The sequence below is a fragment of the Musca vetustissima genome, unplaced genomic scaffold (genome assembly GCF_032173495.1).
Source record: "Musca vetustissima isolate MV318-11 ecotype Yass unplaced genomic scaffold, APGP_CSIRO_Mvet_v1 utg68612, whole genome shotgun sequence".
NCBI lineage: Eukaryota > Metazoa > Arthropoda > Insecta > Diptera > Muscidae > Musca > Musca vetustissima.
The window spans coordinates 31,022-48,914 of NW_026888391.1; the positions used below are offsets into that span (position 1 = coordinate 31,022).

A 17,893-nucleotide genomic window follows, 5' to 3' on the forward strand; every position below is an offset into this window, starting at 1 on the left:
CAGAATCCGCCGCAGAATATTTAGTGGATTTGAGACATCTAGCAACGGGCTGTGGATTTGGTGAATACCTGGACAAAGCACTGAGGAACCAGTTTGTGTACGGCATAGGGAACAGAACGATTCAAGGCCGGTTATTGGAAAAGGACGATTTAACATTAGATGATGAAATACATTTGGCAAACATGTTTGAACAAGCTGAAAAGGGGTTCCAAGAAATGAATAAGCAGCAAGAAGCCGTTGACATGGTGAATATGAGAAAGACAAGGGAGAAGGAGAAAAAAGTCAGAGAGACAGAACAAATAGCGAGATCGAAACAGAATACAAACTGTGGCAGATGTGTTAGCAGTGAGCATAATTCAAACGATTGCCGTCACATAAATTCTGTATGTAATTTTTGCAGAAAGAGAGGCCATTTAAGACGTGTGTGTTTTAAAGCAAGATCTACTATGAAACAAATATCTGACGGCGAAGGCAGTGGAAAGGAGGACTCAGAGCAAGAAGTGTGTAAGATGGAAAGTATCCAGCATACGGGATAAAATTCTATGGACATTTGAAGTAAATGATCGTAATATCACATTTGAAGTTGACACGGGAGCGCCGGTCACCATCATATGTCTTGCCGATGCTTACAAATATTTTTCGAAGAAAATACGAATTCATGAACCAGATTGGAGAAATATCCAAATTTATTTTCAAAGACAGTGAGCAAAATTAAGGGGTTTCAGGCGCGTTTGAATATTAAAACCGATGCTGTCCCGAAATGTATGAAGGCGCGACGAGTACCTTTTCCACTGTTGCAGAGAGTGGAAGAAGAATTAGTTGACCAAGTAATAGGTGGGTTATTGGAAAAAGTGGAACGTAGCGAGTGGGCTACACCAATCGTGGTGGTCAGAAAGAAAGATGACAAGATACGAATTTGTGGAGACTACAAGATAACGATTAATCCGGTCTTAGTGGTGAACAAGCACCCATTGCCTACACTCGACGAATTGTTTAGTACCATGGCAGGCGGTGAAAAATATTCGAAGATTGACTTATTCAAGGCATATCTGCAGTTAGAAGTACATCCAGATGACCAAAATTTCTTAACCACGAGCACACACAAAGGATTATTTCAACCAACAAGATTAATGTTTGGTGTTGCTAGCGCTCCGTCTCAGTGGCAAAGATTAATGGAGCAGTTATTAGCGGATATACCGGGTGTTAAGGTGTTCCTGGATGACATTAAAATAACAGCCAAGGATGATAGGACACACTTAGACCGGTTAGAAGAGGTGTTAAAAAGATTAGACCGATACAATATGCGAATAAATCTTGCTAAGTCGGAATTTCTGCGAGAGAGTATTGAGTATTGTGGCTATGTGATTGATCGACAAGGAATTCGTAAGATACCAGCCAAGATTAAGGCTATTCAAGAAATGAGATATCCGGGAACCAAGGACGAAGTTCGATCATTTTTGGGGCTAGTGAATTATTATGGTCGATTTATAAAAGATTTGAGCTCCATTGTATACCCTCTAAATCGATTGGTGCACAAAGAAGTTCCATTTAATTTTGATGCTAAATGTAAATGGGCTTTCGAAGAAGTAAAGAGACAAGTGGGATCAGAGGTGGTGCTGACACATTATTTTCCAAGAAAAAAATTAACATTGGCAGTGGATGCGAGCCCTACGGGTGTGGGTGCCGTACTAAGTCACGAATTTGGCGATGGAACGGAAAGACCTATACAGTTTGCATCGCAAACTTTAAATGCAACCCAGAGACGGTATAGTCAAGTAGACAAGGAGGCATACGCAGTAATATTCGGGGTAAAAAAGTTTTTCCAATATGTATATGGAAGGGAATTTACTTTAATTACCGACAATAAAGCAATATCACAGATTTTTGCGCCTGACAAGGGATTACCTGTATTGTCTGCAACGCGTATGCAACATTACGCAGTATTCCTGGAATCTTTTGATTACAAGATTCGATTGCGTAAATCTAAGGAGAATGGCTATGCAGATGCACTATCGAGGCTTCCTGTAAATGATTGCAGCAAAACAATCAGCGAGATTGATTGTTTTCGGAAGTGTGAGCCTGCCGACAGTTTTGGAATCGACCCATCCGAATTTCCGCTGAGAACTAGAATAATACAAGAATTTCATTCGGGACATTTTGGTGTATCAAAAATGAAGTCACTTGCCAGAGCGTATTGTTGGTGGAAAAATTTAGATAAGGACATTGAAAAAGCGGTTGCTGGATGTTATGAATGCCAAATTGGGCGACCAGATGTAAAGAAAGAACCTGTTCATTGCCGGTTAACTCCGAAGAAAGTTTTCGAAAGGGTGCATGTGGATTACGCTGGTCCCTTTTTGGGCAAAAATTTTTTTGTACTGGTGGATGCTTTCAGTAAATGGCCGGAGGTAAGAATAGTTCGAGACATTACCACGGAGACGACAATCGAAATATGTAGAAGTATATTTGCGCAATTTGGAATACCAAACATTCTAGTCAGCGACCACGGGACGCAGTTCAAAAGCGCGAAATTTCAAAAGTTTTTAAAACAAAATGGTATCATGCATAAGTTGGGGGCACCGTACCACCCTGCAACAAATGGTCAAGCGGAACTTTTTATACAAACCTTTAAGACCAAGTTGAAGTCAATGCCTCGTAAGGAGGAGTTACAGCGAAAAATTGATCAAATTTTATTGGCATATCGACGAGCAATTCACCCGGTTACGAATAAATCACCAGCTATGACAATATTTGGGCGACAAATACAAAGCAGATTGGACCTCCTACTGCCCAACAATGAAGTCCGAGACCCCGAAAGACAGAAAACTACAAGAGAGTTAGCAGTAGGAGACGCTGTGATGGCTCGGGATTATATGGATAAGCTTAAGTGTAAGCCTGGAATAGTAAGAGAGAGAATTGGTGATTTGCATTACAAAGTGAGGCTGGAAGATGGTAGGTGTTGGAACAGACACATTGATCAATTGAGAAAGATTAATGGAAGACTAATGCCGGATAACGAAGTTGAGGAAACACATGGTGCTAGTTATGAGCCATCAGATTTAACTCTTGAGAAGAGAGAGAACGCTACAAGTACGAGTAATGCGGAACGAGAAGCCACAGACGAATGCGTGATTTCAGACAATCGAGATCAGTCCTTCGCAATGCCCCCAAGTTCTCCGGGATCAACATTCATCAGATTTGAAGAGCCAGCAGGGAATGGCGAGGCAGTCAACATAAGAACGAATCCTAGGAGGAATATACGGCGACCTCATCGGCTAAATGATTATGTTATCGATACGGATTGAAATGTATTAGTGTTTGTAGTTTTAAGTATTTTATTGAATTCATTTTATTATTTTTGTTATAAGAGGGGAGAGGTGTTGTATACGTTACGTATTCAGTAACTACTAAACTACTATCGATGTAAGCATATGTAATAAACACCATCACTCAGTTGTTATGAGTTACCCGAAGGCAACAGTTGTTTCACTAGCAGACCGGGATATATAATAAATAGTTTGACGCAGGTTCTTAAAATATTCAGTGTGTCGTTAAAATGTTACAAGGAAAAGTTACTTCAATATGCAGATGTTCATGGATTTTAATGTATATATTTTGTTAAATATTTATAGCTTATTTATCCTATGTTTGGTTTCATATATTTTTATTTTTCGTATGTTTTATTTTGAATTTATGAATTGATTAATAATTAATCGTTAATTAATTTTAAGCCTTTGGAGTAGTTCAGGTATTGTTGTTTATGATATGATTAAGTGATATATTGTTAATTTGAAGCTTTTGGAATAGCCCATGTAATGAAGTTTTTGGAATCACTCAATGCCCTTTGGGCTAGGTTCTCCTTTATGAAATAAATTGAATTAAATTAATTCATTTTAATTTCAACGATAAGAAAATGTGAGTTTGCTTGTTTCAATAGTTAACCTTAAAAACGAGAAACTAGAACTAGATTAGCATTGTTTTATAGCAATAAAATTACAAGTAATGTCAATGCCGAGTTTACATACACTGTATTGTTCCCTCCTAAGGAGAGAATAGGAATCTGGGTTGTAAACAAATCAAATGGTTGTAAACAAATCGAGTTATTTCATTGACGAGCCGCTTAAATCTATTCAGATGTAAGCCCACTGCGCCTGTAATATCTTCAAGTCCATAGTTTACCTGCGACATTAGTTAAGCATGAGCTACTCTATACCATACAAATAAATAGGTTTTACATTCATCAAGATTTGTGTGCATTGACAGACCATTTACATAGAGTATGAATAGTAGTGACTCTAAAACAGATCCTTGTGAAACCCTCGATAAAATAGGCAAAGAATCTGATCTAACTCTATTATACATAAGAAATTAGGACTTTCCCCTCAGATAAGAGTAAATAAGTCTGCATGCAGAATCACAAAATCCAAACTCTTCCCTTAATTTAGCTATTAATCGATCATGGTTAATTAAATTAAATACTTTGGATAAGTCCAGGGGAATAAGAATCCTAAGCTTTCCAACACTAACATTCCCCCTAATTTAATGGGTCACGCTTAGAAGCAAATGCGTTGTATTGTATCCCGATCTAAATGCATACTGCGATTCGCAGATTTTAGGCGCAGATTTAGGATAGGCGTGTTGTGCCTATTTTCCAACACTGAGAAAATTACATTAAAATGCAGTTAACGAGATCTGTAGTAATAGTTGATACATAAGGAAAAATAGTATTAATAAATTGAATACAATTGAAGTCACCAACGGAAATGATATTAGGTTGGTGTGAGAAGAAATCACGGTGATAATATTCAAAATCATCTATGTTGCCTGTAGAAAGGTAAACAACTCTGAAAAATATTTTCACATTGTTAAGTTCTAATTGGATAAAACGAGATTCACAAGAAGTAGCAGAAACCGCAAAACTACGTTTAAACCGAAGACCATTTGAAATAAAAATAGCAACACCACCTCCTCTATTAGGAATTGCACCATCATTGCGAATCAGTTTGTAGCCTGGAATAGATACAGTAGAATCAGGAATTTCAGGTTAAAGCCATGTTTCAGAAACAGCAAATATATCTAAAACATTAGACTTGTTGTTCGGAGCTGACATTGGTTTGTGACCTCATATTTGTTGTTGCAAAGTTTCCGGGTACGGTTGCTAGCATGTTGGTATTGTGTTTGTTCTCAAGAAGTTAATCCGTGACACGGATTTGATTAGATCAATTCGTCTGGAACAGAATTTCCTAGAGTATATTCCCCAAGCACCGGTTCACTCTGCCCTTAATCCATTTACTAATGCGCGGAATTCTAGGAAGTATAAAGCTTGGCTTATTTCTATCTGTCTGTTCCTACAATTATTCCTCATGTACTGTTTGAACCAGTGTTACCTCGGGGAATTTTAAAAAAATTTACGCAAAAAGTAGTTTCCTCAAAAAAATGTCGCACAGAAAGAACCCTGGGTTTAACGTTACTTTGATCTTAACATCCAATGGTCGTACTATATCTAAGCATGTACTCCCTGTTGTTGTGGAATGTGGTGCAGTTCTGTATTGTCTTCGAAATTCGTTTAAATTCTTCTTTAAGGTGGCTCTCGTTGTACATATGCTTTTAACGCATTCTTCACCGTTTTAAAACTTTGCCCCGCCTATCCGTTGGTTACTGGAGGATGGGGAACAATGGACTTGTGATACTTTAAAGCAATTCTGATTAAATAACTTTTACTTCAGCGTAGGAAAAATTAGTTCTGATATCTCAAACTATCATTAATAGGACTCCATAGGTTACAAAAACGGCGTCAAGCTAAGCTGTCGTTGCAGCGGCCGTTATTGACTTCGGTAGTTTAGCATGTTTTGCGCAACATTCGCACTCTTTTGCAGCATTTTCACGCCAGGCTATTAACTAAATGAACGGACAATGCCTTTCATCTTCATCATTCCCAAATGAGCAACATGTGAGTCTTAAATTAAATCGCCTCCGAATCTAGAATGAATTACAATCCTTTGCTCAAATGTTAAGTAATGTGACAACAAATTGTAGTTTATTTCCGGTGATTTATAACCAGCTGTTGCCAAACATCGCCTCCGAATCTGCTATCTGTCTTGTTTTGGATATACATACTTTACTGATGTGGCCCAATTCACCACATACAAAACAGTTGGCGTTCTTGAACTTTAATCCTTTCGCGTATGACGATCATTGATTCCGCTGTTACCATAGGATTATATTTTAGAGTATTTTTTGTGTTCCTGGTAAGTAACCAATATTGTATGTAGGCTCGGTTGAGTCGTCCGTGTTAATTACTCTCCGAAAAGCTCAGTTGTTTGGCTATAATCTCGTTACAGATACTTAAGATCCTATACCAAAGAACACCTGTTCGGTACTATCAAGAAAGGATCCATACTCACTCATACTGAAAATTTTCCTTCAGTGTCTTGGCGTATTTGAGAAAATTTAAAACTTTCTGCATAAATATTTCTTCTTCGAAATGATTTATCAGTATAGACTTGATCACCTCGTAGTCAAATTCTTTCGGTTTCTTCGGTTTAATAAGTATTTACAAATTGTGAAATTCCTTCTGTTCGATTTTGTTCAACGTTAATGCCCAATCGAATCCTGCATCGGTACTTCTGTATTTGCTTCGTTGCATTTGTGTCTTTTGATGAACCGATTTGGCGTATGGCATTCACCAAACAAAGACTGAGTTGTTCCTGGTTCATTTTATGTACTAAATTTTTTTTATTTTAATAGTTTAAATTTGAAACTATTTATTCATTAAAAAAACTATTTATTTAATTAAAAATAAAACTAGAATAGAGTTGCCCTCTAGTAAATCAATTTCATTTCACATTATCAGTTAAAAAGTTTATTTTCATTGAACTATATATGTTTTTTTTTCCTTTCAGTTTTTTTGGAGGCGTAGAAATCTTATTGCAAAGCCACTTCTGCGCGAGGCTAACATTGGAGCTATTATATTGGAAAATCCCTTTTATGGAACCAGGAAACCTGACAACCAAGTGTAATGTATAAAAGCCAATTATTTTTCTATATTTATTTTTTATGGCCCACACACTATACTGCCGTACTGCTACTGCCGATGAATCCTTGTGCACGTGTGTGATTGAAGAGTGTGTGGTAGTAAATGAAGTCTGGCCCACGATCAAGTGTTATTCTCTTAATCTTTTAATTGGAATTAAAAAAGATCGTGATTTTGTAGTAGGGGAAGGTACCCTATGTATCATTTTATTGAGTCGAGAAAGCATTGCTGCTCTCGCTGAAGTAACCCATTAAATTCATCTCGGGTAATTTCAGTTGTCTTGGTTTATATTATATTCACCCGAACTGATCGGAAAAGACTATGGGGCAGTCAAATGACAGAATCAATACCAAAAAATGTCCAATTCTTCGGAATAAAAATGTTGCTAATGGGGGCATTCTTCGAAAAGAAACATTTGGTTTGGCCAGGACCCGTACAGGAAAATTTAGACGAAATATCTTAAGGATCAATGAACTAAAAATAAATGTTTGTGTTCAGTAACGACTACCGCACAATTGTAAAACGACCCAAGGGGGAAAATTCAGATATTGTTTATCAGAAATGATTTTCCTGGAATGGTCTCCATCCAATATTTCGCATTACAGAACCAGGAACCCATTTCGAATACAAAACAATATAATTATAATAAAAATGGAATAAAAATGTTGCTGATGGGGGCATTCTTCGAAAAGAAACCTTTGGTTGGGCACGACCCGTACAGGAAAATGTAGACGAAATATCTTAAGGATATTTTTACTGGTTTTGAATAAAGCAGACGTAATTTCGATATCCAGCTCGTTTAAGTGTGAAAAAGTCACCACGTAAATTAGCATTGCGAAAAGCAAATCATATAATTTTAAAATTTGAGAATATTTGAAATTTTTAAAGAAATATGTTCAAAAATATTTTTTACACTTACGTTTAAGGTTTGCAATTGAGCGGATCCGACTGTAAGTAATATCATGATTAATAAACGTATAAAGTCCAACAACACTAGGTTAGGTTGGGTTTGGCCACTTATGTGGCTGCAGCACTCTGAGACCGTTAAGTCCGTTGTGATCATCCACGAGAAGAAAAGAGGTTAGGACAGATCTATAGGGGAGAGAAGATTGGGGAAATAAAGGGAGTTGAGAAGCTTACAGAATGATATAAAAAAGGTAAGATTGGAATAAGACAGATAGACAAATGGTCGGTCAAATGGATCTCGACACGTTGCACGTAGGTTCGTTGTGTCAAAGTTTATAGGCTCTTTCATCAAAGAATGCCTCAAAGTTCCGGTAAAAAAGACATATGGGTAGTTTGGTTGAGTCATCTGTTGCTAGAACTGTGGATTGAGATCCTGGTCTAGCTAGTTCGTCCGCTCTTTCAAGATGTCACAATGTCCTGGTACCCAACACAACAGATATAAGTACTTCCAAAGCTGCTCTACACTTGAGGACGGCCTCAGATTTGATATAACAAGATTTAATAGCTTTAAGAGCCGCTTGACTATCCACAAAGATAGTCACCGGTTCAACGACCTCTGCATCCAGTCTTTTTATTAATTCCGCTGCCTTCCAAATCGCGAAGATTTCAGCATGGAAAACACTACAGTTGCAATCCAGCTTGTAGGTCATCTCAAGGCCTAGCCTTTCACAGTAGACGCCTGCCCCTGTACTTTCTTCCATATTGGACCCGTCTGTATAAAAGGCCAGACCGTCCACAGGAGGGTTACTTCGTTTCCAGTCATCTCTACTAAGAATAACGACATCTACATCGTCAAATCTCTGGATTGGTGATATATAGTCGCTTAGTTTAGCGCGTTGGTCCAATGCCATACCTGGTTCATTCAAAATACTACCATTCCCAAAGGTACAGTTCCGCCAGAGTTTTTGTTCATGCAGCCTTAGGGCGCTACGCGCGGCCTGACACTTAATGTGAGGTACTACGGGCCCCCCCGAAATGAAATCCTGTGTACGTTGCTGGCTCTTTGTACCTTATCTAATTTACGGGATGTCGACTTGTGGCGCAGACAGTTCCACCACACAAGAGAACTATGGAATAGGATGGGCCTTACGGTTTCTTGATGGGCCTGTTATACAACTAGTATATAGTCGATGGCTTTAGCCCCCAGCTTTTCCCAATGGAGTTCTTGCATGCATAGTGTGCAATCTGCTCTCTCTTCGCCCTTCCTAAGCGTTCCTATTCCATCGTAGTTGAAAGTCCAGGATTGTATCAAGGTACTTTGCTTCAGGAGATAGATGAAGTTGCACCCCATCCAGTGTTGGTGGAGCAAAAACGCCGAGCTTACGCTTCCTAGTGAACATTACCAGTTCCGTCTTCGTTGGATTTATACCAAGGCCATTTGTCCTGGCCCAGCGCGACAGCGTCAGTAAGGCTCTTTGCATAAGCTCCGAGATTGTAGACGGAAATTTTCCGGAAATCCTTATCATCACGTCGTCCGCATAAGCTACAACTTTGATACCTTTCCCGTCCAATTCCCTCAGTATAATATTAAATACCAATAGCCACAGTAACGGCAAAACCACCTCTCTGTGAGGTGTGCCTCTAGTTACCGTTTTCCTGATTTTTGTATCACCCACACTTGAATTTATAATTCTGCTGTTAAGCATTTTATCTATCCAATATGTAACGGTATCAGGAATGCCAACTACTTTGAGTGGTTTATGGATTCAAGTTTAACGTTGTTAAAGGCTCCCTCTATATCTAAGAAGGCGGCCAGCGTAAAATTAAAATTTTCAATGTTTCTCTCAATGTAGCCTACCACTTCGTGCTGTGCAGATTCCACAGACTTGCGCTTTATGTATGTGTGTTTTGAGTTGCTAAGAGAGGTGGTGAGCACCCAGGATTCCTTATGGCATCTAAGAAGAACGTCCGATAGATTGCCCACGGCCCCATTAAGTTCCACAGCTGTTCCTAAGTTTGTATTAAGAGTTCGTTAGCTCCGTGAATTTCTCCCAGTTTGTTTACCTCCGTCAAAAGAGACCTCGAAGAAAATCTTTAAATGATCCTAAAAGGAACATTCATCAGATACCCTCCAGTTGCTGATGACGGAGTCATCTAGATTTGAGAGGGTTAAGTCATTGACCTCCTCTCTATCCGTAATTTTAAAGGTCGCACCGCTACTCCTATTTCATTTACGTAAGGATAGAATTAAATCGAAAATGGACTCACCTCGTTTATTAGTGTCCTTGCTACCCCGTTGAAAGTTGTGAGCATTTGCTCGTCATTTCGTCAAGCATCTTTCGTACACTGTTGGTGGATCCAATTCCTCAAAAGGCATGTAGACGGAAAAGAGCAAAGTGGCCATCCCAGTCGAATGCTCCAGCCTTACCGTGCACATGTCACGATTGCTGTAATTAGATAGAAAGATTAGATTAAACTTTTCTTACCTAATATACATGTTCTCACCTCGTCCCTCATGGACGCGGCGAATATGTCAAAGTTGGCATTCCTTAATCAAGAAACCATATTTTTTTAAATATGGCTCCTGTACCAAGGCGATGTCCACTTCAGAGTTCGTGAGGGACACGAATTCGGCGGCTGCAGCCTTGTGATGATGCAGATTGATCTGCAGGATGCACAGCCTATGACGCTTTCCTACTCCTACTGAGTTTCGGTGGATGTGTTCAGTTGAAACCGAAACCATCCTGAACCGAAGTTAAATTTTCCTCACGCACCCCGAGATACGCCTCCCCCGGTGGATCAACCGCAACTCTTGCAACCATCCCCCATCCTCGTTACAGGGAGCTAGACTGACAACAGTCCAGTTCGATGTAGTGATGCTGGAATTTTGCAACGCCAACATTTTCAGCAGGAGCTCCTTGTCCACTGAAGGTGGGGGAACCCAGGCTGAAAGGACCCGTCTGGTTGGGATTTCGGATAGAGAGACCGCAGCAAGGTTGGCTCTGTAGGGGTTTTCCCACATTTAATTTGAACATTTAACTTTGCGTTTTTATTGAAACTAAGTAGCCTTAGATTTTGGTTTATACATATTTTGAATTCATTTAATACACATTTTTTCATTCTTGAAAATATTTTCAACTAACGAAGTTGGTTTTTATTAAAATAAATAATTATTAACATTTTATAATAAATTGTGTTTTAACCACAATTTGGTGACCCCGATAATTGAAATGGCTGAAGAAAACGTTCGCACATCGCAGTCAGGAGGAGATACGCATTTAGTTGGGGATTCTCATCCCTCGAATTCAATGCACATTTTTGCTGCTAGAATTGCAAAACTGCCCCCATTTTGGCGCGAAGAGCCAGAAATTTGGTTCTTACAAGTCGAATCCAGCTTCAATTTAAATGGAATAACGCAAGATTCTACTAAATATGAATATCTGATTAGCCATCTGGACCCATCAATTTTGTTTGTATTAAAGGATATCGTGGTAAATCCACCATCAACTGGAAGATACGCAGCAATGAAAGCTAGAATAAACATTTCGCTGAATCAGATGAGCACCAGGGTAAGCAATGAAATTATGCGCACGTTGTTTATGGACCGTCTTCCAGAAAATGTTAAATGCATCGTTGCTGTAACCGATACCATGGACTTAGATAATCTATCTGGTATAGCAGACAAAATTTACGAACAATTTTCAGCATCAACAACAATTTCCGAAATTTCTTCAAATAATAAAACTAACCAAGATTTATCCGGGTTGGATGGTAAGTTGAACGAGATTATCCATCGAATTGATGCGCTCGAACGACGCTCTCGTCAACACCAGGCGAAACAAATTGTGCAAGTCCCACGAGCTAGATCTAAATCTAGAAGCCGTAAAGACTCGGGTTTGTGTTGGTATCATTGGCGATTTGCTGATAAAGCATCAAAATGCGTTCAACCATGTAAGTTTCAATTATCAAAAAACTAGTAAAGCCATCGTGTGACAGTTCGGCGTCTCTCGGCGATGGTAGTAATAATCGTTTATTTATAACTGAACGCCGCACTAAAATAAAATACTTGATTGATTCTGGAGCTGACATTTCAATTTTTCCATGCAAATCCTCAAAAAACCCTTCAAAGCTAGTTTTATATGCTGACAACGTTTGGTGAGAAACTTATTGTTCTCGATTTGGGTTTAAGAAGAGAATTTAAATGGGTATTCATTTTGGCCGATGTACCCAAACCAATCATTGGTGCCGATTTTTTAAAATTCTTTCATTTATTGCCAGATCTTCAAAGAAAATGCTTAGTCGATGGGAACACTTTTTTGAATTCACCACTATCTAGCTCGGGTTGCTCTAATATTCAAATAAAAATGGTTACGGATGAAAGCAAATATCACGAAATTGTAAAACAATATCCTGAATTACTTTCGCATAACCTTAAAAAATAGATGTCCAACACCGAGTGTTACATCAAATTACTACTAACGGAAACCCAGTTAAGGCAAGGCCCCGAAGATTAGATCCTGAGAAATAACTTGCTGCAAAGGTTGAGTTTCAGTATCTTATGGAAAAAGGTATTATTCGTCCCAGTAATAGTAATTGGTCCAATCCTTTACATATGGTGCGCAAATCTGATGGTTCTTGGCGTCCTTGTGGGGACTATAGGGCACTCAACAAAATAACTGTCCCAGATAGTTACCCTATACCATACCTTAACGATTTTTCCATGTTATTATCTGGTTCCACTGTATTTTCAAAATTTTACTTGCTGAAAGCTTATTACCAGATACCAGTAAATGAAGCGGACATTCCAAAAACTGCTGTCATAACTCCGTTTGGTCTGTTCGAATTCTTAAGAATGCCATTCGGGTTATGCAACACGGCGCAGACTTTTCAGCGTTTTATGGATGAAGTTGATTTCGTCGTAGTATATCTGGATGATATCCTTGTTTTCTCCAAATCTGAAGAAGAACATTTGGAACATATTAAGCAGCTATTGGATCGTTTTAAGAAGTACGGCATTATTATAAATGTCGGTAAGTGTGAACTTGGTGTGAACGAAATTGATTTTTTAGGCCATACCATATCATATAAAGGCGTCAGTTCAATGAAGAAAAAGGTTGAAGCAGTTCTTTCACAGTAGACGCCTGCCCCTGTACTTTCTTCCATATTGGACCCGTCTGTATAAAAGGCCAGACCGTCCACAGGAGGGTTACTTCGTTTCCAGTCATCTCTACTAAGAATAACGACATCTACATCGTCAAATCTCTGGATTGGTGATATATAGTCGCTTAGTTTAGCGCGTTGGTCCAATGCCATACCTGGTTCATTCAAAATACTACCATTCCCAAAGGTACAGTTCCGCCAGAGTTTTTGTTCATGCAGCCTTAGGGCGCTACGCGCGGCCTGACACTTAATGTGAGGTACTACGGGCCCCCCCGAAATGAAATCCTGTGTACGTTGCTGGCTCTTTGTACCTTATCTAATTTACGGGATGTCGACTTGTGGCGCAGACAGTTCCACCACACAAGAGAACTATGGAATAGGATGGGCCTTACGGTTTCTTGATGGGCCTGTTATACAACTAGTATATAGTCGATGGCTTTAGCCCCCAGCTTTTCCCAATGGAGTTCTTGCATGCATAGTGTGCAATCTGCTCTCTCTTCGCCCTTCCTAAGCGTTCCTATTCCATCGTAGTTGAAAGTCCAGGATTGTATCAAGGTACTTTGCTTCAGGAGATAGATGAAGTTGCACCCCATCCAGTGTTGGTGGAGCAAAAACGCCGAGCTTACGCTTCCTAGTGAACATTACCAGTTCCGTCTTCGTTGGATTTATACCAAGGCCATTTGTCCTGGCCCAGCGCGACAGCGTCAGTAAGGCTCTTTGCATAAGCTCCGAGATTGTAGACGGAAATTTTCCGGAAATCCTTATCATCACGTCGTCCGCATAAGCTACAACTTTGATACCTTTCCCGTCCAATTCCCTCAGTATAATATTAAATACCAATAGCCACAGTAACGGCAAAACCACCTCTCTGTGAGGTGTGCCTCTAGTTACCGTTTTCCTGATTTTTGTATCACCCACACTTGAATTTATAATTCTGCTGTTAAGCATTTTATCTATCCAATATGTAACGGTATCAGGAATGCCAACTACTTTGAGTGGTTTATGGATTCAAGTTTAACGTTGTTAAAGGCTCCCTCTATATCTAAGAAGGCGGCCAGCGTAAAATTAAAATTTTCAATGTTTCTCTCAATGTAGCCTACCACTTCGTGCTGTGCAGATTCCACAGACTTGCGCTTTATGTATGTGTGTTTTGAGTTGCTAAGAGAGGTGGTGAGCACCCAGGATTCCTTATGGCATCTAAGAAGAACGTCCGATAGATTGCCCACGGCCCCATTAAGTTCCACAGCTGTTCCTAAGTTTGTATTAAGAGTTCGTTAGCTCCGTGAATTTCTCCCAGTTTGTTTACCTCCGTCAAAAGAGACCTCGAAGAAAATCTTTAAATGATCCTAAAAGGAACATTCATCAGATACCCTCCAGTTGCTGATGACGGAGTCATCTAGATTTGAGAGGGTTAAGTCATTGACCTCCTCTCTATCCGTAATTTTAAAGGTCGCACCGCTACTCCTATTTCATTTACGTAAGGATAGAATTAAATCGAAAATGGACTCACCTCGTTTATTAGTGTCCTTGCTACCCCGTTGAAAGTTGTGAGCATTTGCTCGTCATTTCGTCAAGCATCTTTCGTACACTGTTGGTGGATCCAATTCCTCAAAAGGCATGTAGACGGAAAAGAGCAAAGTGGCCATCCCAGTCGAATGCTCCAGCCTTACCGTGCACATGTCACGATTGCTGTAATTAGATAGAAAGATTAGATTAAACTTTTCTTACCTAATATACATGTTCTCACCTCGTCCCTCATGGACGCGGCGAATATGTCAAAGTTGGCATTCCTTAATCAAGAAACCATATTTTTTTAAATATGGCTCCTGTACCAAGGCGATGTCCACTTCAGAGTTCGTGAGGGACACGAATTCGGCGGCTGCAGCCTTGTGATGATGCAGATTGATCTGCAGGATGCACAGCCTATGACGCTTTCCTACTCCTACTGAGTTTCGGTGGATGTGTTCAGTTGAAACCGAAACCATCCTGAACCGAAGTTAAATTTTCCTCACGCACCCCGAGATACGCCTCCCCCGGTGGATCAACCGCAACTCTTGCAACCATCCCCCATCCTCGTTACAGGGAGCTAGACTGACAACAGTCCAGTTCGATGTAGTGATGCTGGGATTTTGCAACGCCAACATTTTCAGCAGGAGCTCCTTGTCCACTGAAGGTGGGGGAACCCAGGCTGAAAGGACCCGTCTGGTTGGGATTTCGGATAGAGAGACCGCAGCAAGGTTGGCTCTGTAGGGGTTTTCCCACATTTAATTTGAACATTTAACTTTGCGTTTTTATTGAAACTAAGTAGCCTTAGATTTTGGTTTATACATATTTTGAATTCATGTAATACACATTTTTTCATTCTTGAAAATATTTTCAACTAACGAAGTTGGTTTTTATTAAAATAAATAATTATTAACATTTTATAATAAATTGTGTTTTAACCACAATTTGGTGACCCCGATAATTGAAATGGCTGAAGAAAACGTTCGCACATCGCAGTCAGGAGGAGATACGCATTTAGTTGGGGATTCTCATCCCTCGAATTCAATGCACATTTTTGCTGCTAGAATTGCAAAACTGCCCCCATTTTGGCGCGAAGAGCCAGAAATTTGGTTCTTACAAGTCGAATCCAGCTTCAATTTAAATGGAATAACGCAAGATTCTACTAAATATGAATATCTGATTAGCCATCTGGACCCATCAATTTTGTTTGTATTAAAGGATATCGTGGTAAATCCACCATCAACTGGAAGATACGCAGCAATGAAAGCTAGAATAAACATTTCGCTGAATCAGATGAGCACCAGGGTAAGCAATGAAATTATGCGCACGTTGTTTATGGACCGTCTTCCAGAAAATGTTAAATGCATCGTTGCTGTAACCGATACCATGGACTTAGATAATCTATCTGGTATAGCAGACAAAATTTACGAACAATTTTCAGCATCAACAACAATTTCCGAAATTTCTTCAAATAATAAAACTAACCAAGATTTATCCGGGTTGGATGGTAAGTTGAACGAGATTATCCATCGAATTGATGCGCTCGAACGACGCTCTCGTCAACACCAGGCGAAACAAATTGTGCAAGTCCCACGAGCTAGATCTAAATCTAGAAGCCGTAAAGACTCGGGTTTGTGTTGGTATCATTGGCGATTTGCTGATAAAGCATCAAAATGCGTTCAACCATGTAAGTTTCAATTATCAAAAAACTAGTAAAGCCATCGTGTGACAGTTCGGCGTCTCTCGGCGATGGTAGTAATAATCGTTTATTTATAACTGAACGCCGCACTAAAATAAAATACTTGATTGATTCTGGAGCTGACATTTCAATTTTTCCATGCAAATCCTCAAAAAACCCTTCAAAGCTAGTTTTATATGCTGACAACGTTTGGTGAGAAACTTATTGTTCTCGATTTGGGTTTAAGAAGAGAATTTAAATGGGTATTCATTTTGGCCGATGTACCCAAACCAATCATTGGTGCCGATTTTTTAAAATTCTTTCATTTATTGCCAGATCTTCAAAGAAAATGCTTAGTCGATGGGAACACTTTTTTGAATTCACCACTATCTAGCTCGGGTTGCTCTAATATTCAAATAAAAATGGTTACGGATGAAAGCAAATATCACGAAATTGTAAAACAATATCCTGAATTACTTTCGCATAACCTTAAAAAATAGATGTCCAACACCGAGTGTTACATCAAATTACTACTAACGGAAACCCAGTTAAGGCAAGGCCCCGAAGATTAGATCCTGAGAAATAACTTGCTGCAAAGGTTGAGTTTCAGTATCTTATGGAAAAAGGTATTATTCGTCCCAGTAATAGTAATTGGTCCAATCCTTTACATATGGTGCGCAAATCTGATGGTTCTTGGCGTCCTTGTGGGGACTATAGGGCACTCAACAAAATAACTGTCCCAGATAGTTACCCTATACCATACCTTAACGATTTTTCCATGTTATTATCTGGTTCCACTGTATTTTCAAAATTTTACTTGCTGAAAGCTTATTACCAGATACCAGTAAATGAAGCGGACATTCCAAAAACTGCTGTCATAACTCCGTTTGGTCTGTTCGAATTCTTAAGAATGCCATTCGGGTTATGCAACACGGCGCAGACTTTTCAGCGTTTTATGGATGAAGTTGATTTCGTCGTAGTATATCTGGATGATATCCTTGTTTTCTCCAAATCTGAAGAAGAACATTTGGAACATATTAAGCAGCTATTGGATCGTTTTAAGAAGTACGGCATTATTATAAATGTCGGTAAGTGTGAACTTGGTGTGAACGAAATTGATTTTTTAGGCCATACCATATCATATAAAGGCGTCAGTTCAATGAAGAAAAAGGTTGAAGCAGTTCTTTCACAGTAGACGCCTGCCCCTGTACTTTCTTCCATATTGGACCCGTCTGTATAAAAGGCCAGACCGTCCACAGGAGGGTTACTTCGTTTCCAGTCATCTCTACTAAGAATAACGACATCTACATCGTCAAATCTCTGGATTGGTGATATATAGTCGCTTAGTTTAGCGCGTTGGTCCAATGCCATACCTGGTTCATTCAAAATACTACCATTCCCAAAGGTACAGTTCCGCCAGAGTTTTTGTTCATGCAGCCTTAGGGCGCTACGCGCGGCCTGACACTTAATGTGAGGTACTACGGGCCCCCCCGAAATGAAATCCTGTGTACGTTGCTGGCTCTTTGTACCTTATCTAATTTACGGGATGTCGACTTGTGGCGCAGACAGTTCCACCACACAAGAGAACTATGGAATAGGATGGGCCTTACGGT

At 39.5% G+C, this 17,893-nt stretch overlaps 1 protein-coding gene across 1 annotated transcript in view; it reads left to right on the forward strand.

Annotated features, from left to right (window-relative positions):
• The window catches only part of LOC133336227 (protein ABHD18), a gene marked incomplete at its 3' end in the record, with an annotated part of 75,536 nt that overhangs the window by 20,143 nt on the left and 37,500 nt on the right, over positions 1-17,893 (forward strand). The window contains exon 3 of the mRNA XM_061544510.1: positions 6,900-7,012. Coding sequence (XP_061400494.1) covers positions 6,900-7,012 — 113 coding nt within the window. The remainder of the gene's footprint in view (positions 1-6,899; positions 7,013-17,893) is intronic.